This window comes from Alnus glutinosa, chromosome 2 (assembly GCF_958979055.1).
Source record: "Alnus glutinosa chromosome 2, dhAlnGlut1.1, whole genome shotgun sequence".
Lineage (NCBI taxonomy): Eukaryota > Viridiplantae > Streptophyta > Magnoliopsida > Fagales > Betulaceae > Alnus > Alnus glutinosa.
Window position 1 is genome coordinate 26,627,513 of NC_084887.1, and position 27,059 is coordinate 26,654,571.

The 27,059-nt window shown below is 37.8% G+C and overlaps 3 protein-coding genes and 1 long non-coding RNA gene across 4 annotated transcripts; all 4 read left to right on the forward strand.

Moving 5' to 3' along the window:
• The first annotated feature begins 3,262 nt into the window (after nt 1-3,262).
• Nucleotides 3,263-4,511, forward strand: LOC133859570 (probable carboxylesterase 18). Its single transcript, XM_062295002.1, has one exon. The coding sequence runs from the start codon at nt 3,385-3,387 to the stop codon at nt 4,387-4,389; it is 1,005 nt and encodes a 334-aa protein (XP_062150986.1). The 5' UTR covers nt 3,263-3,384; the 3' UTR covers nt 4,390-4,511.
• Nucleotides 4,512-9,437: 4,926 nt separating this feature from the next.
• Nucleotides 9,438-10,601, forward strand: LOC133859460 (uncharacterized). The gene is made up of 2 exons (XR_009898754.1): nt 9,438-9,571; nt 10,339-10,601. It is a non-coding gene; the product is annotated as an uncharacterized LOC133859460 (long non-coding RNA).
• A 2,386-nt stretch (nt 10,602-12,987) lies between these two features.
• LOC133859308 (probable carboxylesterase 18) lies at nt 12,988-14,254 on the forward strand. The gene has a single exon (XM_062294669.1). It carries the CDS (start codon nt 13,103-13,105, stop codon nt 14,147-14,149), a length of 1,047 nt encoding a protein of 348 aa, XP_062150653.1. The 5' UTR covers nt 12,988-13,102; the 3' UTR covers nt 14,150-14,254.
• A 7,572-nt stretch (nt 14,255-21,826) lies between these two features.
• LOC133859362 (probable carboxylesterase 18) lies at nt 21,827-23,030 on the forward strand. Its single transcript, XM_062294750.1, has one exon. The coding sequence runs from the start codon at nt 21,904-21,906 to the stop codon at nt 22,906-22,908; it is 1,005 nt and encodes a 334-aa protein (XP_062150734.1). The 5' UTR covers nt 21,827-21,903; the 3' UTR covers nt 22,909-23,030.
• Nucleotides 23,031-27,059: the final 4,029 nt, after the last annotated feature.

Genomic DNA, 27,059 nt, shown 5'->3' on the forward strand with positions numbered 1-27,059 from the left:
TTAAATAATTAAATAAAAATTTTAATTAAATAAAAAACTGAATTTAGTTTTTTTTTTTTAATTAAAAACATTTTGACACGTGTATCGGAATACACGTGTCAAAATGTGCAGTTTGTAACATGCACATTTGACACGCGTAATACGCGTGTCAAAGTACACGTGTCTAAATGTTTGACACGTGTACGACACTGTACACGTGTCAAACTGCACGTGGCTATTTCATACCATTTTTGTAGTGGTCATTGATGATATGCTGTCAACGGGGATAATCAGGGCAAACAACAGTCGCTTTTCATCACCTGTTCGTGTCAAAAAGGAGGATGGGTCATGGTGTGGGTTGATCCTTCACACTATTAAAATAGGCCGAAATAAGAAGCTCCATCCAGCTTATTTTTTGGTTGAGATGTGTGTTACGAAACCTATTATGCATTCATGTAACACATTACTTAAAAAATGGAAGTTTGGATGAAACCAACAAGCAAAAGAGGCATTTGTAATAACGCCAAAATAAATTAGGAATTGAAGATAATAATGGAATAAAATAATAAATTAAATATATGTTTGATGCCATGCAACCAGAGGCGGAGGAAGGGGGGGTCGAGAGGGGTCAAATGCCCTCTCTCACCTCCTAAAAATTGCCCTTACCTCTGCATGTATAATTTTTCCGGATTTCACATTTGCCCACCTTCAACCATTCGTTCATCATGTAGCAAATTCTTTAAGAGAATAGGGATGCATGACTCACGCCGATGGATTTGTCACTGTTTCAGATCTTCAAGCTCTTTGAAATTTGGTTAGACTAAGGTTGAAGATGATGTTTTTACTTTCTAAAAAAAGCACCGTTTTAAGCTTTGTGTTTGACCAAAATGAATGTTAAACACTCCGTTTAACATAACACGCCTATGCTTATATATATAAAAAAGGGGTAATTACCTTTTCCCCCTATCAATTATCAGTTATTGTCAACATACCCCCATGAACTGACACATCGACCAAAAGAGAGTACCAAAGTACCTTCTTTACATATTTTGGCTCATTCCGTTAGTCTAATTCATGCAAAGACTTAAATGCCCTAACTTAATTTCGAAAATGACCTAAATGCCTTTATCTTAAACAAAAATAAATAAATAAATAAAAAATTAAAGGAAAATGGTGCCGCCACCCCCTGAGGTAGCCTGGTGGCCTACGAGCTACCCCGAAAACAGGGGTGGTTGCGCGGCCACCCCAGCTTATCTTAGGCGTGGTTGCGTGGCCACCCCAGCTTATCTCAGGGGTGGCCGCGCGGCCACCCTAGCTTATCTCTAGGGTGGCCGCGCGGCCATCCTAGAAAAGAGCTAGGGTGGCCGTGAGCCACCCCCTCCACCAAAGAGGGTAGCTGCCACCCTTAGGTTTTTTTTTTTTTGTTTTTTTTTCAAAAAAAAAAAAAAAAATTTTTAATAATTTTTATTAATTACTTTAGAGGGCATTTTGGTTTTTAAACAAAATTAATACTAAAAAATGACATATTCCATCCAAGTTAACTGGATTCCTTGACGGAATGGGCCAAAGTATGTAAAGATGGTAATTTGATATTTTCTTTTGGTCGAAGTGTCAGTTTATGGGACATGTTGACAATGGTTGGTAGTTAATGGGGGGAAAAGGTAATTACCAAAAAAAAAAAAAAATGCGCCTCCAACAAAATCTCACGTGACACCCTCCACGAGCCAATAAGCTATTGGTCCTCCATGCCGCATTCATTCTTCTCCCCCACACCACACTGATCTACGCAGCGATAGAACGCAAACCGTTGTTATGAGCATATGGTCGGAGTTAGGGAGGCTGAAAAGAAGGAGAAGGAAAGGGAAGGACCTAGAAGCGTATGAAAGAAGCTAAAGAGGAAATGAAGGGAGAAGTACGATAATGGGAGGTGTGCGATGCAATGCATGATGGACACGTGGCAGAGCAGCTAGTGCTAACGTGGAAAAGAGTAGGTTAACTGTATGAGAAATGATTTTTCTACATTATATTATCCTATATCAATCCTACATCGAGACACATAGGGTGTGAGACCCATGCATGTGGGGCCCATATACATGGGTCTCACATCTAATGTGTCTTGATGTAGGGTAATGTGATGTAGAAATAACACATTCCTAACAGCATTATGTTGGTGCATTCTAGATGAGTCTAGATAATGGGTAGTGGTCAGACATAAACTAGCTTAGTGGGCCATGTTATCAAGTAGGAAGAGACTTTTTATTTTTTTGAACAAAAGTAGGAAGAGACTTTTTTGTTATTGTAGGGTTTAAAATTTGAAAAAAATAAAGAAAAGTTATATTCTTTGAAACTTTTTTTCAATTTTTTTTAATCTAGACCCCCGACCAAAAATCTTGGCTCCGTAACTGCATGCAACATCGTATGATAGATAATAAGTAAGAGCTTAAGATTGAAGGTTAAATTTGAACGTTAAACAATCAAGAAAGGGAAAAATACATTTGATTAAAAAAAAAAAAAAAAAAAAAAACATCAAACTTAAATCAATTGCCAAACGAGGCCAAAAGTGTTTCCAAGAAAAATAAAAAAAAGGGGATCAATCTGTACTACCCTGCACTCATGAGTCATGATCATCCAACTAGTACTATTGAAAGACTGAAGAGAGATGGCTCAAAAGATAACAATAATGAATAATATTACTAGTCACAAAGAAGCAAATAAGAGGCAATAATATGTCTATGGACTATGGTGGTCCAAGCGGAGTTTTAGTTTGAAGTGTTGCCCCTTCTAGTACCAACCAATATTTCAAATATGTCTGCAAGCAAAATTTCAAAATGGTCATCATTCATAAGCAGGGTCGGTAGAAGAATCGACGAGTCCCGCCAATGAAGCCTTTACAGTATCCGTCCTTGAAGGGTAATCAAAAGGCCTCTTGGGGATGAGAAGAGTCAAAAAGACTAGACAAAAGTAAACTTATAGGAGTTACAGTAGGGGAGTTATAAAAATCATTTTCAAGTGGCAGAGCCTTTTAAAATGACGTCGTCTTTTTAATTTTTTTGCCATTAGATCTTGGCCGTCCATTTTCATCTGCTGTTATTTTATAGCTGGATCTAAAACTCGCATTTAATATTTTTGACTGAGAAGTAGTTGACGCACAACAATCATACATGATACATTTAATGGATAACACAAAACACATGGCGGGATCCATCTGATGAACTCACCACATGAATCCAGCCATGTGTTGCACAAATTGTACAATGTTCTTTTTTCCTGTTTCACCCGATGTTTCAGTCTCAGCCACCCGACTTAACTATAAGAAAAAACACCACCAGAAGCTGCGTTAATTGTCTTACGAGTCCTAAATAAGGAGAGAGATATCCATTATCCCGCGCGTAGCGACAAAAAAAAATGTCTGAACAAAGCGCAAACCCAAAACCAAACATGCCATGGAAGGTGAAGCTCTTCATAGGAGCTTTTTCCTGGGTCTTCGACTCCTCATTCCGCCACGACGGGAGCATCAATCGTCGCCTCCTCAACTTCTTCGACTACAAAGTCCCTCCCGATGGCGTTGCCTCCTCCGACACCACCGTCGACCCTTCTCGCAACCTCTGGTTCCGCCTCTACAACCCAACCCCAACCCCCACTGGCGGCGATCCAAACGACGTCGTCGGCTTGCCCGTCATCGTGTTCTTCCACGGCGGCGGCTTCGTCGGCGGCCAGGCCAACTCGATTCTGATACACAACGCGGTGCACCAGCTCGCTCGAGAACTCCACGCCATCGTCGTCTCAGTCAACTATCGGCTGGCGCCGGAGCATCGGTTCCCGTGCCAGTACGAAGACGGGTTCGACGCGCTGAGATTCATAGACGAAATGGACGGACGGGATCTGCCGGCCAATGCTGATCTTAGCCGTTGCTTTCTCGCGGGAGAGAGCGCTGGAGGGAACCTGGCCCACCACGTAGCGCTCAGAGCCGGCGAGTACAGCTTCAAGAGAGTGAACCTCCTCGGGCTCATAGCAGTACAACCGTTTTTCGGAGGAGAGGAGCGGGTCGAGTCCGAGATTCGATTTCCCCGCGGCCCGATATTGAGGCTGGACTTGACGGACTGGTTCTGGAGAGCTTTTTTGCCGGACGGGTCGGACAGGGACCACCCGGCGGCGAATGTGTTCGGACCTAATGCAGGTGAAATCTCGGACGCGAGGTTCCCGGCTGCGATTGTTATAATTGGAGGGTGTGATCCGTTACGGGATTGGGACATGAGGTACTACGAGGGGCTGAAAAGATCCGGAAAAGAGGTATACCTGGTGGATTATCCGAATGCGATCCACGGGTTCTGGAGCATGGGCGTGATGCCCGAATATTGTTTGTTTTTAGAGGAAGTGAAGGAGTTCATGCAAAAGCAAATGGGCAAATGAGGTACAGGTACTCCATCGTTATAATTTGCGTGGCCTACTATCCCTGTTACTTGTGAGGCTGTGAGCAGCTGAGCTGCATAATATAAAATATGCATTTATTTTATATATTAAATCGTTTTTAAGAGGAAGAGGATATATATATATATATATATATATATATAATATCTGAGATTCTCGTTCTATATATGTATAATAACATCTGATTTCTCTCTACCTGCACAACAATGTAAAATTCCCCACATTTATAAATGAATTATTTAAATAAATTAGAATTTGAAACATATCCTATCAAACACGACAATAGTCAATAGCCATCCATATCAGGGGGAGTTCCCTCCTACTTAATTGGGTGGAGTAATTCTACGCGTATATATCTTATTATGTGTTTAGGATTGCGATATTTTTGATAAAAAATGTAATTTTAAATCAAATTATAAAAAATAAATTGTTTGAAAATTATATTTTTAAAAAATTACGATTTAAAAACATAGAAATCTCACTTTTCAAATCGTAGGCAATTTGGTTTTCTTTTAAAACACAAAATTTTAAAATGCTAATATGCTATTTTGTCGAACATTTAATTGCGTTTTTAAAAATAATTTTTTTAAAATTACTATTTTTAAATCTACATTTTTAAAAATTTTAAAAGACTAATATTTTAAAATTTTAAAAGACCGACCTTAATTTGGTAAATTGTCTTTTTTTTTTTTTTTTCCGCCGGTTGCATGAATTTCGGGTTCTTTTCTTCTGGTAAGAAAAAATAACTAAATAAACCGACAGACGCGTAGTTGGTATTGAAAAATCAACTACATAATCTTATGTGACGGCCCACCAAAGGAAAAAAGAATTATTATGGACTGAACTCTTTTAGTATAAAGAAGCAGGCATGCATAAAGCGAGAAAACAACTTTATTTTTCTTTAAGGATGTTGGTTTGTCGACCATTAAAACACAGACCCCCATTAATCCCGGGTGTCGGGGCAGTGCTTACCACGGTGATATTATGGGCGCGGTGAGATTTGTAATGAAATAATAATAAAAGTAATAATATGGCACTTCAAATACTAAAGTCATTTTTTAAGTACACGGCTGCAATCTTACGGGTCTCGATTCAAATACTTCGAGATCTCCTTTACTGTCTTGCCTGAACTTATATACAAAGTGTGATGAAATAACGGTTAACCCGTAACTCATTATATAAATCACGGTCCAAAATAACGTCACGTGACTGTCACATATATATATATATATATATATTTTTAAAAATATAAAATTGAAAATTGTTAGGTGTGGTGTGGTTGATGTGGTGATTTATGTGGCATATGGGACATGTGTCGCGTTCTTAATGGTTTTAAGTGGCGTTGATGTAGCATCCCGTTGGTTTTTTTTAACGGAAAAACTAACGGAGGTACCAATTTGGTTTTTTTCAAAAACTTAGTTACCATATGTGATACGAATTGAACCATAGAAGGCAAAAAATAAAAACTTTAAACCACATGTACCAAAATCCTATTTAACCCTTTAATATATTAAAAAATAAAAAAAATAAAAAAAAGTTCTTAAATGCCAACTCTAATTGGGACCTTCCAATGGTATCAAAGCATGGCAATTGGCAACCAATAAATAACATATTGAGAAGTTAGATTCTGATGTGCAAGATGTTGGAGAAAGGGTTTTTCGATTGGCAATTGGAGCCAATTCTACAGCAAAGCATATGCAGCAGATGGAAAAAGCTCTGCAAGAAATTTAAAAACTTCGCACACTCACATCCTCACACAATCACACGGATAGTGACACCAACGGATGGATTTATTGTAGCAGTGGCTTAGTGTGTTACGACCTAACAAATGGCTCAAGACCGGATAAATTTAGTCATTTAATTAATATTTTAATTTTCACAAAATTAGGTCTCAGCATAGGTTATTACCAGATTAGGCTAAATATGAATGACATTCACGAAACTGCATTTTGGACTCATAATGGACATTATAAGTATATGGTCATGCCATTTGGTTTGTTTAATATTCTTTGACAACATTTTAATCTATAGTTCATATTAGTTTTCTACAACCTTTCAAGCAGAAGAGGCATTTGTAATGTTCGGGGCAAATGAAAGCTAAAGTTAATTAGGAATTTGAAGATAACGAAATAAAATAGTAAATCAATTATATGTTTTGATGTCATATAGAACTAAGGAAGTTTTGACAACGTATGATAGTAAGTTGGAGCTTAAGATTGAAGGTAAATTGAAATAAAACAAATAGTTCCTAAAATAGCAAAAAAGTTAAACTTATAGTAGTGTTTGGAGGGAAAAAAAGAGAGTGGATTTGGGGCCCAAAAAAGGCTCCCACCGAGTGTAGCTGAGTGGCCGCGACGAAAAGAGCTTTTTGGGTTTGGGTCATATACGCAATTTTAATACTCATAGCAAAAGTTATATCCGATTTACTATCATATATGAAATTAGGGTTATAATTGAGGCATGCCGAACCAAGTTTTAAGATTTCAAGACCGACTCATTTATGAGTCGAGTTTTAATAGTCGAGCTTGAACTCGAGCCGAGCTATAAAATGTATGTTCAAGCTCGACTCGTTTAAAACTCGTGCAAGCAGTGCCAAATTGGGTGTACATCAATTCTGTGAACTACTACATGTCCTCATTTACCTGTTGGAGCAAGTCAAAATAGGCGTAGCAAGTCGGCCTATAGAAACTTATTAAGTTTATTTTCCTTTTTCATTTCCGCTCTAGCCAATTTGCAATGGAATATTTTGTCCACCTTAACTAAACAAATGCCATTGAAGGCATTTTTGGGGCCGATTTGGGATTGACATCGTCTTAAAATTGCTTTGATTTTAGTTGTTATGGTCTTCTGTAGTTTGCTGGCAAAGTTATCTAATTTACCTTTCAAACAAAAATTCACAACCCTGTCTTTTTCTTTCAATTAACTGATTATTGTGTTGATTCTTCAATGTCTGTCTGTTGGAGTTAATTTTGAACAAGGTTCTCTTCCCCGGATCCAGTACTCAGACCATTGTTGGTAGGCCCATTGTACCAGATGGAGCTGTTCATGCAATTGTTGAAGAGCATGTAAGTGTGACACTAATCTTACTCTCTTGTGTCTATGGCAATATTGTTAACCAATCTCCTACAGATACGAATGTTACAGCTCATCCTTACAAGTCACACAACAGACCATCTAACATTACCATATAGAGATGCCGACAATCAAGCCACCACAGATCATGGAGAACCTTCCATACATGAAGAGATGCACTCATCAAGACTATCGTGAATCATGGAACAATCAGTATATGCACAGTCCACTTATTGCTGAACCATCTGGCTTCTCCGAAGCTTCCAAATCCCCAGCGTGGCGTGACGCCATGAACAAGGAGTTTGACGCCCTCCTAGTTCAAAATACATGGTCTCTGCGCCCCCTACCTGCTGGACGTCATGCTGTTTGGAATAAGTGGGTCTACAAGCTAAAGCAAAAGCCGGATGGATCCATTGAGCGCTATAAAGCGCGTTTAGTCGCAAAAGGATTTGATCAACATAGTGGCATCGATCACACAGAGACCTTCAGCCCCGTGATCAAGCCAGCCACGTACGGCCCGGGTTGTACTTGCCATTGCTGTCCACTTCAACTGGTCTATCCGTCAATTGGATATCTCAAATGCATTCCTTCATGGCACGTTGCAAGAGGATGTCTATATGACTCAACCCCAAGGCTTTGTCCATCCTGAGTTAGTGAGTTCCCCACCCATATGTGCAAGCTTCACAAAGCCATTTATGGTCTAAAGCAAGCACCACGTGCTTGGTTCAATCGCCTATCCGACTCTCTCCTAGACTTTGGCTTCACTCAGTCGCTGGTTGACACTTCCCTGTTTTTATGATGATTCTACACGGTCAGATTTCAGTAAAAGAAGATAAATACAAAAAGGGAAGTTATGCTATTTTCCATTAACTGTAAACATTCGGATTACTCATCCTTCAAGCCTGAGAAACGGCAAGTAGAGAAAAATGATCAGGTCAGTGATCATGCTGCTAATGAAAGCCGGTCAAGTAGAACTCTTGACGTGACAGAGATCTATAAACCAAGTGGACATGTCAATCCCATTTTTGCTTCTGTAGGAGCTGATGTGGGAAAGCTTTTTAGTGCCAAGCCACCGAAATTGTCTTCAAATACATTAAGCAAGAAAATCTGGTAAAGCCCACAAACAAGTCCGTAGTGGTACTGGATGCAATATTGTGTGATGCACTGTTTAAGGGGGCCATGAAAAAAGGATCAACTTACCCAACGGAAATTCATAAAAAAGATATATATAGGGTCAGCATTTATAAGCCGGATGCAAGCTCACCACGTTGTGACAAGAGGAGGTGAGTCGAATGTTCGTAAAGGTTCTCTGAAAGCAATTCAGATACTGACAGAACGGCGGCAAGGTAACAAGAAGGTGACTAAACTTTCAGGGATGGAAACATTTTTGATGGATGCTGAAAGCCTTGGCGTCGGCGCTTCAGAAAAAGTTTGCCTGCAGTACATCAGTTGCAGAATTACCAGGTATCTTATCTTGTCAGTCTTGATAACATTGAGAATATCATGTTTGGTGGTGGTTAACACTTGGTAGACAGTGAGATGTTCCATGTTCGACTTTCTATTTAAGTGTTTTTGTTCATTTGCGGCAGAATTAGGCAAAAAGCATTTTAAGGAACTATATAAACTTGTAATTTTGTGGAAATCTGTTTTAAACCTTATGGTGCTTCCACTTTCTTTTCTTTTCTCTTTGAAAGAATTAAGAGTCATTAAGACGTACTTCTTTGTATGTACAAAATTAATGGCTTGATTTTTCTTTATATCAAGTCACTGTACGTAGCTCATCAATGTTGTCTCCGGATATTTGATTTGTCAGTCTTAGTGCCTTCATCTTTTTTGTTTCACCTCAGGAAGAATTAGAGATGTGTTTCTGTGACTTCTTATCTGAAGTGGCAAATGCATGCAGATGAATACATATTTTGGTTGACCTTAATTTTGACAAATTTTCTCCCTATTCAGGTAAGAAAGGTCATGAGGTTTTGGTGCAAGGCGGTGTGATTGATGATCTCGCAAAACATCTGATTGAACAGTATGGAATTCCAAAGAGATACATTGAAGTTCTTGATAAAACCAGGAAATGAGATGTAGGCAAATGGTTAGTTTTCTATGTTAGCATCCAAGTTTACATGCACATAATCAAATGGATTTCTTGTTTTGCAATATATTTCTCTCCATAACAGAATGCTTTGGTGACGGCCGGGCTTGATCTTGGCTTCCTGTGCTGCATGATGCTATCTATTATATTTATGCATATGTTCTTCAATTCTATAGTAGGCATTTGTCAATCGCTATAAATCAATGATTCTGCTCAAAATCGTCATTACCCTTTGTTTATATGCACCATCATCAGCAGAAAGGTCTAATTGTAAAATACTGGTAGCCTTGTATGCCTAATAATGTAAGAATCTCTTAGTAGGATATCTTTTGTTTACCGGCATTGGTTGTGCTGGTAGTTTGACACACAAAAGATTATGCCTTTTCTTCCAAGCTAGTTTCATTGCGATTCCTGGGATTTTGTACAAGTGTCTATGTGCTTGCTAGAATCTAATTCTTACATCCTTACATTTAGTGGACATGGTTGGGTGTTTTGTAGTGCAATGAACTGTCTGTTGTTTATGTGGTAAGCGTGTCCAAGATATTTGATATCTGTTTATACTCATGTAAAAGGTTTATTCATCTCTTACTTTCAGGGATGCATTTGATGACCATGTGGTGCATTTTTCCAATTATTAATCGTGTGTTCAAATTTTTTGCCTGACATGCAAAGTTTCTTAATTGCTTTAGTCATTATTGTGGCATCAGTATATTACCATTCTTGAAAGATAAATGTATTTATTCAAAATTTTAACATTTTTATTTCAGGTGAAAAAGTGAGGTGGTGATTGGGGTATTGAACTTTATGGATATGCATCAAATTGCCCGACACTGCCTAGTAAATGTTTTATGTTTTTCTTTACGCTTGCTGCAATACCAGAGTAGAGAGGAAAATGAAGAGGGAAGAGGTGTATAAGGTCGTCTTTTGTGCACCATAGTTTGCAATACTTCTGTCATGCCTAGGGTTTATGAGGTAGCACATTTTGAAGCTCTATAATTTATTTTCATTAAGTCATATCTCATTATGTTAATAGTTTTGTTCTCTTAATGAGGAGTAGCAACTTATTTTGTTAGCTGAGCATGCATAATAAATTCAAAAACTTCATTGAATTAAAATGGGGAAATGAAAGATCATAAAACATAACTAGGCACTTGTTGAAAATAAGATGAAATAAATCATAGTATGACATGACATGACATGACATGAACTTTTCCTCAACTAATTAAGCATCTGGCCTCCTAATTCGTCTCTTCCTGACTTGGAAAAGAAAATAAAATGGACAACCGACAAAGCTCAGCAAGCAACATTCCCAATCAATTTGAAACTGGTTGGGTAAAAACATTTTCTTTAAAAACTATTCTTCAAAAACATTTAATCAGCATGACAGGAAAATTCTTAAAATATTTCTTTGCAAAATTGAACATATGAAAATCTCTTTCTTCTTATACTGTGGTCTTAGCATATTGTTACCCATTGTATGCATGGGGTTGCGCAATCCAAACTTCGAAGGTCGATCATAGCAAAATCAGTGGCCGTTGATGTGCCTTTTGGTCAGCTGATTAACTTCTGGGTGTATTCAGCTTGGCAAACATGGTGATTATACACCTTTACGACAACGTCTTTTGTTGCATTGCGCTTTATCCGAACTTTGGTAATGTGTTGTGAATCTTTTTTTCTCTCGGGCCAAATAATTTTGCAAGGTGTCCACCTTTTCATATCCCCCCTTTAATTTTTCTCTCTTAAACTCCTATCTTTAAGGTAATGTGAGAGGGGCTTTTCTTTCTTTCGAAATATTTTCTTTCATAAGAACATAAAGGTATCACGTCTGTTGGGCACTTTTGGATTGCACTCGGGTTCGTTGTAAGTTGAGGGAGTCAAAGCCCAACAATCTCGTCAACCTATTTGATTGACGGCTATTGGGGCACTAATGGCTTGCAATTAAATTGGTTGGGGTACAAAATATAAAAATTGTTCATTTGACACTTAAATTCCTATTTTGAGCGGGGTTGTATGCTTGATGCCCTACGTTGAGCGAGGTTGTATGTCAACATGCCCAAGTCAATCTAGGATAGTTCATTTGACACTAGTCCCGGGAAAGGGACTGGTAGAAATTACACAACTAATTCAACACTGTTTTCAGTACCAATTATATGTTTATATATGGTAGTGGTATGGTATGATTTGTTTTTAGTACGTGGTTTCATTATTACTTTACCAACCAAATAAATCGATCTATGTACATATTTACATGTTTGAATATGATATGGGATTATGAAAGTATCAAAGCTAGTACTGAATTTCAGTTTGATATTTCAAGCGAGAAGGAAAGTGTCTCTCTTTGTTTTGTTTTCACGGAATAAGATTTTTACTGTAACGTTCTCGCAAAGCGCTTTATCGTATTGAGTTTTTTCAAAACCCATGCATATACCTTTACAAAAGTTTTACCTTGATTTAAGAAATCAGTTTGTATTGATTTCTATCAAATAAAGAGAGAAATTTTAAAGAAAAAAAAGGCTCGTGTCACATAGTAATGGTTAGATACATTTATTTATTGAGCCGTAGATTCATAGTTCCACCTGTAAAATTGTTTGATTTTATAATTATAGCTTCATAAAACGGAGAAGTACCCAAGGGCATTGACCCATAGATTTTGGGTAGAGGTTGTGTATTTTGGGGTCGCTTTTGCATAGTATCAATCATGTTTTTTTGAGCATATAGAGTTGAGTAATGTTTCTTGCACATAAGGTGTGTACACACTTTGTAATGTGTGTTCATCAATTTTTTTTTTGTTAAATGAAAACTATTTGGCAGGACACATTGTGTACACTTTGTGTATAAAAAACATTACCCATGTAGAGTTATATGTGAAATGAAGCATTTATTTAAGTGAGACGTTACAATTACGCTATCGACTAGCCGTTAAACAATCAAGAAAAATACTTCAACTATATTATTAAACATTCAAAATATTTCAACTGCATTATTTTGATATACATAGAAATGTTTACCGAGATATGTTAGCTGCACAATAATTATACAAAAATGTTGATGTGTTCAATATTTTTTATTTTTTATTTTAATTATTTTTTAAAAATATCGAATACATCAATATTATTTTGCAATTGTTATGTACTTGCAAATGGGATTTGATTCTTGTACAACACCAATACAACAACTGTACAACAACCCCTCACATGAGGGTGAGCCCCAGTATGTAGGACCCACCCTCATGTGAGGGATTGTTGTACAGTTGTTGTATTGATGTTGTAAATCTAATATTTTCCCTTGCAAATATAATATCTCTATCTTACCAGTCATATGAACACAATTATAGGACCGATTATCCGGTCGTCCCCTAAAGGATAAGGATGTGGAAGAATAATTTTGCCCCTCAAATAATCAAAATGGATTCCATAAAAAAAACCTCACTTACTATTCGAACACGCTTATCCGCATTGACTACACGAAAAAACACCACCACCGGTGGCTCGATCTGTAGCTGCAATTGTCAACACACAGAGAGAGAGAGACATGTCCCGTAGCCACAAAAATGTCGAACAAAGTGCAAACCCAAAGCCAAACTTCCCATGGAAGGTGAAGCTCCTCATGGGAGCATTTTCGTGGATCTCCGACGCCTCATTCCGCCCCAACGTGAGAGTCAACCGCCGCCTCTTCAACTTCTTCGACTTCAAAGTCCCTCCCTCTCCCAATCCCCCCGATGGCGTTGCCTCCTCTGACACCACCTTTGACCCTTCTCGCAAACTCTGGTTCCGCCTCTACAACCCAACCCCCACCCCCACCCCCACTGGCTGCGATCCAAACCACGTCGTCGGCATGCCCGTCATCGTGTTCTTCCACGGCGGCGGCTTTGTCATCGGCAAGGCCAACTCGATTTGGGTGGACAAAGCGGCGCGCCGGCTCGCCAGAAAACTCCGCGCCATCGTCGTCTCCGTCAACTACAGGCTGGCGCCAGAGCATCGGTTCCCGTGCCAGTACGAAGACGGTTTCGACGCGCTGAGATTCATCGACGAAATGGACGGAGACGATCTGCCGGCCAATGCTGATCTTAGCCGTTGCTTTCTCGCCGGAGAGAGCGCAGGAGGGAACCTGGCCCACCACGTAGCGGTCAGAGCCGGCGAGTACGGCTTCAAGAGGGTAAACCTCCTCGGGCTGATAGCAGTACAACCGTTTTTCGGAGGGGAGGAGCGGGTCGAGTCCGAGATCCGATTATCCTGGGGCCCGACTCTGAGACTGGACTCGGCGGACTGGTATTGGAGAGCTTTTTTGCCGGACGGGTCGGACAGGGACCACCCGGCGGCGAATGTGTTCGGACCGAATGCGGGTGAAATATCGGGCGTGAAGTTCCCGGCTGCGCTTGTTATAGTTGGAGGGTGCGACCTGTTACGGGATAGGGACATGAGGTACTGCGAGGGGCTGAAAAGATCGGGAAAAGAGGTATACCTGGTGGATTATCCGAAAGCGGTCCACGGGTTCTGGAGCATGGGCGTGAGGCCCGAATATTGTTTGTTTTTAGAACAAGTGAGGGAGTTCATGCAAAAGCAAATGGCCGAATATTGAGGTACTCGATCGGTAGTCGGTACTCCTGCAACCTTTTCTTGCTGTTGCATGCATGCATGTGAATTGTGATCGATCGAGCAATAAATAAATAAATAATCTTCCAAATATTGTTCCATTATCACCATTTCATTTCTGTGTAAATATATGCCTTTATTTTCGATCTTAATTAAATCGTTTCAAGATTGAGGACATGATATTCTCAGATATGCTTGTGGAATGATGAATGATCGATAATTCATAGCAAAATTAATAAAATATTAATTAAAAATTGAAACATATATAATATCATTCGATCAAACACGATATTTTGCCATAAGAGGAATAATTAACAACTATATATAATGGAATCCTACGTGACATACATGGCGTGCGGTGTGCCTAATTAAGTTGGCTCCAACGTGGAAACAACTATGGACTCAATTATAATAAGATCGACTAGGAGATCGAGTGGAGAGATTATTAATTGTCGATGTAATTGGTTACTTAATTCCACCAAAAGATCGAGAGTCTATTAATCTTCAAATTTTTTTTACAAATCTATGGTACTCACCACGCCAATTATGCCAATTTTACAAGGGGATTCGATCACAAGATCCCATTGAAGGATGGAGTTGATCTACCTAGTTAACGTGCGCTCTTATAGATTAATGCTCCATTTGTTTCGGTGTAAACTGTTTTCTGAAAAATATTTTCGACATTTTTCCAATTTCCAGTGTTTGGTAGGGGAGGAAATAATGGTCAACGGAAATCATTTTTAGTTTGAATGTAGAAGTCGCTTTAATTTTTTTGAGGATTTAAACTCTTTATTCTTCCACGCACGTTTGTGAGAATCTGCCTAGGGGTGTAATTTCGGACCGGCTATAACCGACCGGGAAACCGGCTTCGAGCACTAACTGGCTCCGAATAACCGAAAAATCGGGAAACTGGTTTGGTAATAACCGGGTATCTGGAGTCGGAGTCGGGTATTAGTTTTTTAGACACCCGGTTATAACCGGGTAACCGGCGGCTCTAGGTGTATAATATATTAAAAAAATTAAAAAATTACATGGTCAAGAAAAATTACCAAAAGTTTTGATTCAGAATCTATTAATGTATGTATATGTATATAATGTATCAATTTGTGCGACCAGAATAATCTGAAAAGTGATCATTTCATGGTCAATAAATTATTTGCAATATGGGAAAGAAAATTTGTAGCCATAGCTTTCCTTTGTATCCTTCAGCAAAATGATAGAGATACTGTTCTAGTGGTGACCATGCGTCTAGTCTCGATATCAAATTATATATAGATGGACTTCCAAGCTCTAAGATAGATGAACATTGGAAAGTCTAAAAGTCTGCTCAGCCATCTGAATCGCCGTGGTGGAAGGCTTTCCATGGTATCAAAACTTTTTGTATCCCTCAATAAGTCCTATGCATTGTTTGCAATTTTGCCAAAGAAAAACAACAGAGAAGAAATGCATGATCTATAATATTCAAGAAGAGAGCAGATCAAATTGCACTGAGACACCTCAACACATTCCTCTTTCACATCAAAAGGAAATCGTGGAGAAAAGCCTATCACACAATCAAATTTTTTGATATTTATGATGATAATTGATGTGGCAAGATCATATGGCTGCAGAGAGGGGAGCCAAACTTTTTTTTTAAAAAAAAAATCTACGTTGACCCAATACTTAAAAAAGGCAAAAAAAAAAAAAAAAAAAAAAGTAATTTTTTTTAACAAAATACTACCCAGTCTGGATGGCCGGTTAACTGGGGTACCTGGTTCCGAAGCCGGATAATCGCTTAACCGGAGTATCTAGTTAAGGAGCTGATTATTGAAATTCAATAATCAGGGACCCCGGAGTCGGTTCCCAGTTATTACCTAATAACTGGAAACTGGCTCCGGGTTTACACCCTTAAATCTACCACCGCCGGGCATTGGAGTTTGTTAGTAGCCCGACTGTACCACCGAAGATCCCTGAATTTTGGTATTCGAGTACCGGAATCCAGCAGCTTTGGCCGAATTCCAGCGATGGTCACCGGAATCTGGCAATGTTGCCGAATTCCGGCTAAACTGGCCGAAATCTGAACTATACGGTCGGAATTTGGCCAGTACTCCTGGATTCCTGTCGTATTGTCTAGATTTTGGCCAGTTTTGCTGGAATTTAGAAATTTATGCCAGACTCCAACCAAAGTAGCCTAGATTCTTACAAAATTGGCCGGAATCTAGCGACGGCGGTTGGACGTTGCAGGATTCTGTTTTACATTATTGGTGATTTTTTCGTACGAGCTAAACACTGAAAAATATTTTTAAAATAATTATTCCTTTCAAAAAATGATTTCATTGAAAATATTTTAAGATGAAAACATTTTACTTCGAAACAAATTGAGTATAAAAGAAAGAAGAAAAAAGAAAAAGAGGGACCACTACTAAAAAAAAGCAGATTCTAGACGGTTTAAAACCGTCTAGAAATGCAAAAAAAACCGTCTGAAATTGATTTCAGACGGTTTTTTCTAGACGGTTTAAAACCGTCTAGGAATATGTGTCGCTAATTAAGGTTCGGGACGGTTTTATCCAAAACCGTCCGCAATTCTAGACGGTTTGACCCAAACCGTCTAGAACTGGTTCTAGACGGTTTTGGGCAAAACCGTCCATAAAATTTTGGACGGTTTAAACCAAAACCGTCCAGAATTTGTCTTCCTTTTTTTTTTTTTTTTTTAAAAATTATAATTATAATTATTATTTTAAATATAATTATTGTTCTTGTTTTTATTTTTATGTTCGGTGGGCGTCTCCGGTTCTACCGGAAATCCATCGGAGAGACGTTCCACCGGTCCTTCTTCGGTCACTGCCGGTCTCCTTCGGATTCCACCGGTCCTTCTTCGGCTTCTCCAGTCACTGCCGGAAATCCATCGGTCAAACCCAAGAATCACAAAACAGAGGAAAAATCCTTCACAAATCAAACAATCTTTCACAATCCAAACCCAAAACAGAGGAAAAATCCATCACAAATCAAACAATCCTTCACAATCCAAACCCAAGAATCACAATCCACACTCAATACAACACAAAATTAATGCAAATCTAACCTAAGAATTTCACTTACCTAAAACAAAAAAAATCAAACATCCATCCGGTGGCTTGGAGAAAGTGGTGTCGAGGAGGCCGGAAGGGGGGAGAGAAAGAGAGATGAAGGGAGAACCGGCCGGAAATCCACGTATTCCGGCCGGATCTGTCTCTGATCCGAACAGAGATTCGGTCGGGCGCGGGTATCGGTCGGATCCGGCCGGATATTTGACCTTCCGCTTCAGATCTGACCTCAGCAACGTCACCGACTCCGGCCGTGTCCAGATCGCGTCGTCCCGTTCCCATCGCCCGTCTCAGTCGCCGACCGCAGAGACAAGAAGAAGAACGAGAGGGAGAGGGAGAGAAGGGGTCGGACTAATTAAAAAAGAAGGGATCTGGGTCTTTATTTTAAAAGAAAAAAAAAGAAAAAAAAATAAAGGAAAAAAATAAAAAGAAAACAGAAGAAAAAAAAGAAGTTCAGAGACGGTTTTAGGAAAACCGTCCGGAAAAAATGAAAGTAAAAAAATTCAAACGGTTTTTTTTTAAACTGTCTATAAATTTAGTGACGGTTTTCCTTAAAACCGTCTGGAAATTTCCAGACGGTTTTCACAAAACCGTCTGAAAAAAAAAAAAGCAAAGAAAAAAATTCAGACGTTTTTTTTAAACCGTCTGTAAATTTACAGACGGTTTTATTAAAACCGTCTGGAAATTTAAATTTATAGACGGTTTTGAAAAACCGTCTGAAAATTTACGGACGGTTTAAGTAAAACCGTCGTAATTTTTGATTTTACAGACGGTTTTCAAAAAACCGTCAGTAAATTTTATTTTTCTAGACGGTTTTTAAAACCGTCTAAAAAGAAACCGTCTAGAATATACTTTTTTTTAGTAGTGGACTTGTCGTCATTGATGATATGCTGTCCACGGGGATAATCATGAGGGCAAGCAACAATCCCTTTTCATCACCTGTATTCGTGTAAAAAAGGAGAATGGGTCATGGCATGGGTTGATCCCTCACTCTATTAAAATAGGAAGAAATAAGAAGCTCCATGCAGCTTATTTTTCGGTTGAGAGGTTACGAAATCTATTATATATGCATTCATGTAACACATTACTTAAAAAATGATAGTTTGGACGAACCCAACAAGCAAAAGAGGCATTTGTAATGCCGCCAAAAATAAATTAGGAATTTGAAGATAATAATGAAATAAAATAATAAATTAAATATATGTTTTGATGCCATGCAACAACGTATGATAGATGGTAAAAGCGAGCTTAAGATTGAAGGTTAAATTTGAACGTTAAACAATATATCAAGAAAGGGAAAAATACATTTGATAAAAAAAAAAAAATCATCAAACTTAAATCACTTGCCAAACGAGGCTAAAAATATTTCCAAGAAAAATAAAAAAGGTGACCAATCTGTACTGCCCTGCACTCATGAGCAGAGGCGGAGGGAGGGGGGGCCGAGAGGGGTCAAGTGCCCCACCTCACCTTCCAAAAGTTTTCCTTATCCTATGTAAAAAATTTTGAATGTCTTGATTGCTCCCCCTCAATCACTCATCAGGGGCAACTGACATTATCCTTAGCCACCCACTCATCAGACATCAAGGACAAACTGCAAACGACTCACCTGGCCCAGTCTTGACATTTTTTCTTTCCCAGTTTCAGTTCAGGCCGTCTTTTAAGTAGGCTTGACAATTTTTGACACGACCCGCAAATTTGACACGAACACGACACAACAAATTTGGGTTTGAGTTTGGGTTTAACATTATTAGGTTTGGGTCATAATTAGGCCAACCTGATTATGACCTGGTTATAATCGTGTTTCGTGGGTCAATCCACGGGTTGACCCGTGAACACGATTATGACACGGTTCCTTTAATAATTAAAAAAAAAAAAAAGTGAATTAGTGAACATAGAAGTGGAGAAGAGAACCCTCGCCGCACGCCCTTTTCAGTTTTCAACTTTTCGTCACTTTTCTTTCAGACTTACAGCCTCTCTCATTTCTGCCTTCAATTTCAATCTTTAGACTTTAGTGAATTAGTGCCCTTCACTGCTTCACTCGTTCACCACTTCACCGTTCGGTGTTCACGCAGCCGGTAGCCACTACGCCTCACCGGCTTCAACCTTCACGCGGCGCCTTTCCCATCTGAGACTCTGAGAACAGCATCTGAGTCGACCCACAGCCACCAGATCCACTCGGCCTAAGCAAGTCTTCAGCCTTCACGCAGTGCCCTTCCTGTCTGAGACTCTGAGAACGGCGTCGGAGTCGACCCATGGCCACTAGATCCACACGGTTTAGTGTTTCTTTTGTTTTTTTTTTTGTTTTTAAAAATCCAGTGTTTCTTTTATTAAGTATAGTACTTGCTGGACGTGTAGATCTACAGAACAGAATGAATTGCTTCAAAAAATCATAAAATAGCATTCAAAAAATTCTTTCAAATAAATCGGGTCGTGTCGGGTTGACACGACCCGTTAAGTAATCGTGTTTATCGGGTCGTATTCGGGTTACCCGATTATTAATCGGGTCGTGTTAATGTCACGAGTTTCGACTCGATTAATAATCGGGTCAGGTTTGTGTTGAACTCGTTTGTATAATCGGATTAGTTGGGTTGATACGAACCCGAATTGCTAAGCCTACTTTCAGGTCAGATGAAGAGAGGAAGAAGATGAATAGATACCCTTTTATTATTTCTCCCAAACGAAACGTTTAAATAAGCTTTGTTGTTGAGTTTTTTTTTTTTTTTTTTTTAAAAAAAGTACATAGGAAACAATCCAAAACATAACCGAAGCTGAAAACAAGAACAAAGGGAAACTAAGAAAAAATAAAGGAAACTAAAAGAGGGTAGATTCTTTCCGCTGACAATTTAAATTGAGGAGCCCGAAGACAAATAAGAGTTTTTTTTTTTTTTTTTTTTTTGACATATCTACACAAAAGAGATAGGATCCAATCGAACTATCCTATGGTACAAGTAAGCTTTCTTGTTTGTTGCCCAAAATGCAAATTTGTTGGTTTTCAAAGCTGGCGGTTGCAGTAGCTTTTTTTTCTTTCAAAAATGCGTCACGCGACGACTTGTAGACTTGATTTTGATTGAGACTTGAGAGATCAAAGTCACCAAACTGACTATTAACATGACCACCAAATTATATATATATATATATATATATATAAAAGAAAAAAAGACTACTAACAATTTAACATGGCCTGATGGCCAACAAAAAAAACTTACAAAAGAATTTTTTTTAAAAAAAAAAACTAAAGTATATATATTAAAACATCGAGTTGCGTTTTTGCGAAACTCTCAAGTCTGAAGCAACAATTACTATACTCTTTTCTGCGGTCGAATTTTTCTTCTTCTAGCCATTTAATAATTACTATATAAATTGTTTAGCTATTTTTTTTTTAGAGCAAACGACTATTCAGAAAAGAGCAATTTTTTTTTTCCTTTTACAATTTTTCTTCCTTGAAATTTTTTAGATATTTAATCGAACTTTTCCATTGGTTAAGCTTTTATATTTACACTATTCTTTTAAATTACTTGTTTAAGAATATATATCGTTTTATTATATTTTTTTTTAAAGTTTTTATTATAAATTTTAATTGTATGAAATATATAATTGTAGTTATATGAGGTTATGAAGAATAACAATGATTCTATTTAATTTTATTAAATTGTTAATTTATTACATTTTTTTTAAAATATTTTTAATCAATTTATTTTTTAATCTTGACCCTTTAAACTAAAATTGAGGCTCTGTCACTGCTTTTGAGTCATGATCATCCAACTAGTACTGTTGATTCGTTGAAAGACTGAAGAGATCGAGATGGCTCAAAAGATATCAATAATGAATAATATTACTAGTCACAAAGAAGCAAATGAGAAGCAAATATGTCTACGGCGGTTCAAGCGGGGTTTTAGTTTGAACTTTGAAGCGTTGCCACTTCTAGAACCAACCAATTCAAAAATGTCTGCTGCAAAATTACAAAATGGTCATCATTCGTAAGCCGGGTCGGTAGAAGAGTCGACGAGTCCCGCCGATGACGCCTTAACAATATCCGTCCTTGTCCTTGATGGGTAACCAAAAGTCTCTTGGGGATGAGAATTGAGAAGAGTCAAAAAAAAAAAAATAATAATAATAATAATAAAATAAAATAATAAAATAAAATAAAAAATAATAAAAAATAATAATCCTTACACTCATTTCTCACAACAGTCTCACAACAAGCTGACGTGGCTGGTAATATTTTATTATTTTTTTTGTTTTGTTTTGTTTTGTTTTCTTTTTATAAAAAAATAATAAAATATTACCAGCCACGTCAACTTGTTGTGGAATTATTGTAAGAAATGAGTGTATGGATCATTTTTCGTAAAAAAGACTACACAAAAGTAAACTTTTAGGAGTGTTATTACAGGACGTAGGTGAGTTATTGAATCATTTCAAGTGGCAAAGAATTTTAAAATGACGTCGTCCTTTTATTTTTTTTTGCCATTAGATCTTGGCCGTCCATTTTCATCTGCTGTTATTTTATAGCTGGATCTAAAACTCGCATTCAATATTTATGACCCGATGTTTCAGTCTCAGCCGCCCGACTTAACTATAAGAAAAAGAGCCATACCACCAGAAGCTGCATGCGTTAATTGGCTTACGAGTCCTAATAAATAAGGAAAGAGATATCCATAATCCCGTAGCGACGAAAAAAATGTCTGAACAAAGCGCAAACCCAAAACCAAACATGCCATGGAAGGTGAAGCTCTTCATGGGAGCTTTTTCCTGGGTCTTCGACGCCTCATTCCGCCACGACGTGAGCGTCAATCGTCGCCTCCTCAGCTTCTTCGACTACAAAGTCCCTCCCGATGGCGTTGCCTCCTCCGACACCACCGTCGACCCTTCTCGCAACCTCTGGTTCCGCCTCTACAACCCAACCCCAACCCCCACTGGCGGCGATCCAAACGACGTCGTCGGCTTGCCCGTCATCGTGTTCTTCCACGGCGGCGGCTTCGTCGGCGGCCACGCCAACTCGATTCTGATACACAACGCGGTGCACCAGCTCGCTCGAGAACTCCACGCCATCGTCGTCTCCGTCAACTATCGGCTGGCGCCGGAGCATCGGTTCCCGTGCCAGTACGAAGACGGGTTCGACGCGCTGAGATTCATCGACGAAATGGACGGACGCGATCTGCCGGCCAATGCTGATCTTAGCCGTTGCTTTCTCGCCGGAGAGAGCGCCGGAGGGAACCTGGCCCACCACGTAGCTCTCAGAGCCGGCGAGTACAGCTTCAAGAGAGTGAACCTCCTCGGGCTCATAGCAGTACAACCGTTTTTCGGAGGGGAGGAGCGGGTCGAGTCCGAGATTCGATTTTCCCGCGGACCGATATTGAGGCTGGACTTGACGGACTGGTTCTGGAGAGCTTTTTTGCCGGACGGGTCGGACAGGGACCACCCGGCGGCGAATGTGTTCGGACCTAATGCAGGTGAAATCTCGGACGCGAGGTTCCCGGCTGCGATTGTTATAATTGGAGGGTGTGATCCGTTACGGGATTGGGACATGAGGTACTACGAGGGGCTGAAAAGATCCGGAAAAGAGGTATACCTGGTGGATTATCCGAATGCGATCCACGGGTTCTGGAGCATGGGCGTGATGCCCGAATATTGTTTGTTTTTAGAGGAAGTGAAGGAGTTCATGCAAAAGCAAATGGGCAAATGAGGTACAGGTACTCCATCGTTATAATTTGCGTGGCCTACTATCCCTGTTACTTGTGAGGCTGTGAGCAGCTGAGCTGCATAATATAAAATATGCATTTATTTTATATATTAAATCGTTTTTAAGAGGAAGAGGATATATATATATATATATATATATATATATATAATATCTGAGATTCTCGTTCTATATATGTATAATAACATCTGATTTCTCTCTACCTGCACAACAATGTAAAATTCCCCACATTTATAAATGAATTATTTAAATAAATTAGAATTTGAAACATATCCTATCAAACACGACAATAGTCAATAGCCATCCATATCAGGGGGAGTTCCCTCCTACTTGGGTTGGGTAATTCAGAGTGTATATCTCTTTGCGTGTTTGAGATTGCGATTTTATAAATAAAATGTATTATTTTAAATTAAATTATAAAATATAAATTATATGATAATTCTGTTTTTAAAAGTTTATGATTTAAAAATGTAGAAATCTACTTTTTAAAATCGCAGACAATTGAGTGTTTTTTTAAAAACACAAAATTTTAAAAAACTATCATGTAATTTTGTAAAATGTTCAATTACGTTTTTAAGAATCACTTTTTCAAATTATGTATTTTAAAATTAATATTTTTAAATCACGTTTTTTTAAAATCGAATACCTTAATTTGGTAAATTGTCTTTTTTTTGGTTCCGCCAGTTGCATGACTTTCGGGTTCTTTTCTTCTGATAAGAAAAAATGACTATATATGGTGCGTTTGGTTCGTAACATTATTCAATATTCGAACCGAGTTTTTATTCAAAAACTCATACCCGGATCCAAGTTGAATAAAACCCATAGGTCACTTGAATAAAGTTTGAATAGTTTGAATAAACCCATCATATATTTATTATTATTATTCTTTACCATACCAATCATTATACACAACTTTTCATACAATCCAATCATTTCCAATCATTTTATACTATTATAAAACACTTTTTTAAAACCCATCATATATTTTTTATTATTATTTTTTACCATACCAATCATTATACACAACTTTTCATACAATCCAATCATTTCCAATCATTTTATACTATTATAAAACACTTTTTTAAAACCCATCATATATTTTTTATTATTATTTTTTACCATACCAATCATTATACACAACTTTTCATACAATCCAATCATTTTCAATTACTTTATACTATTATAAAACACTTTTTTTCAATCTTTCAAATTCAACACCCAAACACATATTCAAAAGAATCTAAAATTATATTCAATATTCAAACACATTTTCATTGCCTTGAAATCCGTGATCAGATTCAAAATATTATTCATATTCGAAATATTCGATACCCAAACGCACCAAACCGACAAACACGCGTGGTTGGTATTGAAAAATCAACTACATAATCTTATGTGAAGGCCCACCAAAGGAAAAAAGAATTATTATGGACTGAACTCTTTTAGTATAAAGAAGCAGACATGCATTAAGCGAGAAAACAACTTTATTTTTCTTTAAGGATGTTGGGTTATGGTCGAGACATTTTAGTTTGTCGACCGTTAAACAGAGACCCCCATTAATCCCGGGTGTCGGGGCAGTGCTTATTGCTGACCAGGATGATATCATGGGCGTGGTGGGATGTGTAATGAAATAATAATAAAAGTAACATTTTGGCATTTCAAAGAATAAAATCCTCTTTAGAATATGGTTATAATCACACGGGTTTTGATTCAGATACTTCGAGAACTTCGGTACTGTTTATGCGTTTTTTTTTTTTTATTATTATTATTTTTTTTATATTTTTCACCACCGATCAACATCAAAACATTCTCACTTTTTTCACTTTTTATATCACTTAAATAATTTTTTATTACTATTCAAATAAAAAAATTCATTACAATACAAATTTTTTTCACTTTTTTATATAAATTCTTTTTATTTTATATCACATCATCACTTTTTACTAATTTCAAAACTAACAATCCACTACTATGTTCTGTTCTGTTCTGTACATGTCTTTATCAAACAAGGCCTTAATACAAAGTGTGATGAGATAACAGTTAACCCATAACCCATTGCATAAATCACGGTCCAAAACAGCGCCATGTCACTGCTCCCCTCCCCCCCCCTCCCGCCCCACACACACACGCGCGCGCACACACACACAAAGTATGGGAATTGGCAACTAATAAATAACATATTGAGAAGCTAGATTCTGACATGCAAGATGTTGGACAAAGAGTTTTTTGATTGGCAATTAGAGCCAATTCTACGGAAGAGCGTATGCAGCAGATGGAAGAAGCTTTGCAAGAAATTACTAAACTTCTCAAATCCTCACACGGATAGTGACACCAACAGATGGATTTACTGTAGCAATGGCTCAGTGTGTTTCGGCCTAACAAATGGCTCGTGAAAGGATAAATTTAGTCATTTAATTAATATTTTAATTTTCACAGAGTTAGGTCTCTGCATAGGTTTTCAACTGGCTAAATATGAATGACATTCACGAAACTGCATTTTGGACTCATAATGGATATTATGAGTATATGGTCATGCCATTTGGTTTGTTTAATATTCTTTGACGACATTTTAATCTCTAGTTCATCTTAGTTTACTACGACCTTTCAAGCAAAAGAGGCATTTGTAATGTTCTGAGCAAATGAAAGTCGAAGTAAATTAAGAATTTGAAGATAACGAAATAAAATAATAAATCAAGTATATGTTTTGATGTCATGCAGAACTAAGGAAGTTTTGACAAAATATGATAGTAAGTTGGAGCTTAAGATTGAAGGTAAATTAAAATAAAACAAATATTTCCTAAAATAGCAAAAAAGTTAACAGTAGTGTTTGGAGGAACAAAAAAAACAAAGAGTGGATTTGGGGCCCAAAAAAGGCGCCTACTGATTGAAGTTGGGTGGCCGCGACTTGCGCGCTGAAAATAGCTTTATGGGTTTGGGTCATATACGTAATTTTAGTACTTATAGCAAAAGTTATATCCAATTTATTATCATATATACAATTAGGGTTGTAATTAAGCTAAACCGAGCCGAGTTTTAAGTTTCAAGACTGACTCATTTATGAGTCGAGCTTTAATAGTCGAGTTCGAATTCGAGCCGAGCTATGAAATGTGTGTTCAAGCTCGACTCGTTTAAAATTTGGACGAGCTCGAGATTGTTGAGATGAAATTTTAAATTATTTGTTATGTAGTGTCAAATTGGGTGTACATCAATTATGTGAACTACGACATTTCCTCAGTTACCTGTTGGAGCAAATCAAAATAGGCGTAGCAAGTCAGCCTATAGAAACTTGTTAAGTTTATTTTCCTTTTCCATTTCCGCTGTAGCCAATTTGCAATGGAATATTTTGTCCACCTTAACTAAATAAATTCCATTGAAGGCATTTTTGGGCCCGATTTGGGATTGACATTGTCTTAAAATTGCTTTGATTTTGGTTGTTATGGTCTTCTGTAGTTTGCTGGCAAAGTTATCTAATTTACCTTTCAAACAAAAATTCACAACCCTGTCTTTTTCTTTCAATTAACTGATTATTGTGTTGATTCTTCAATGTCTGTCTGTTGCAATTAATTTTGAACAAGGTTCTCTTCCTCGGATCCAGTACTCGAACCATTGTTGATAAGCCTATTGCACCAGATGCAGCTGTTCATGCAATTGTTGAAGAGCATGCGAGTGTGACACTAATCTTACTCTCGTGTCTATGTGATACCGAACAGAAATAGAGATAAACACTACACAAAATCACACTCAAAATGAAAAATAAACGTTCACCACCCAAGAGATAACACCAAAGGGATACAGAATATCACCACCCAAATGATTATAACAAGAGATACAGAACTTTAAAAACTCACCACTCTAAGGATCACATCAAAGAGATACAGAGATACATAGAGAACACTCATCTCACAAGCCAAAGACTGATGTTTAAACAAAACTCTAATCTACCCTACAAGTATTATATAAGCTTAGAACAACCCTTTAAGCATAGGATAAGCATCTAACTTTCGGCATGCAACTTCAAATGGACAGAAACCTTTTTCGTTGCAAAGATAAGATTCTGAACTTAAAATTAGACCTAGGAATGTCTTGGAAATGATGGATAATTGGACGGCCACAATGATTTTTATAACTCTCTAGAC

Coding starts and splice junctions, on each gene's coding strand:
- LOC133859570 (XM_062295002.1), top strand. CDS start 3,385: ATGTCTGAACAAAGCGCAAACCCAAAACCAAACATGCCATGGAAGGTG.
- LOC133859308 (XM_062294669.1), top strand. CDS start 13,103: ATGTCCCGTAGCCACAAAAATGTCGAACAAAGTGCAAACCCAAAGCCA.
- LOC133859362 (XM_062294750.1), top strand. CDS start 21,904: ATGTCTGAACAAAGCGCAAACCCAAAACCAAACATGCCATGGAAGGTG.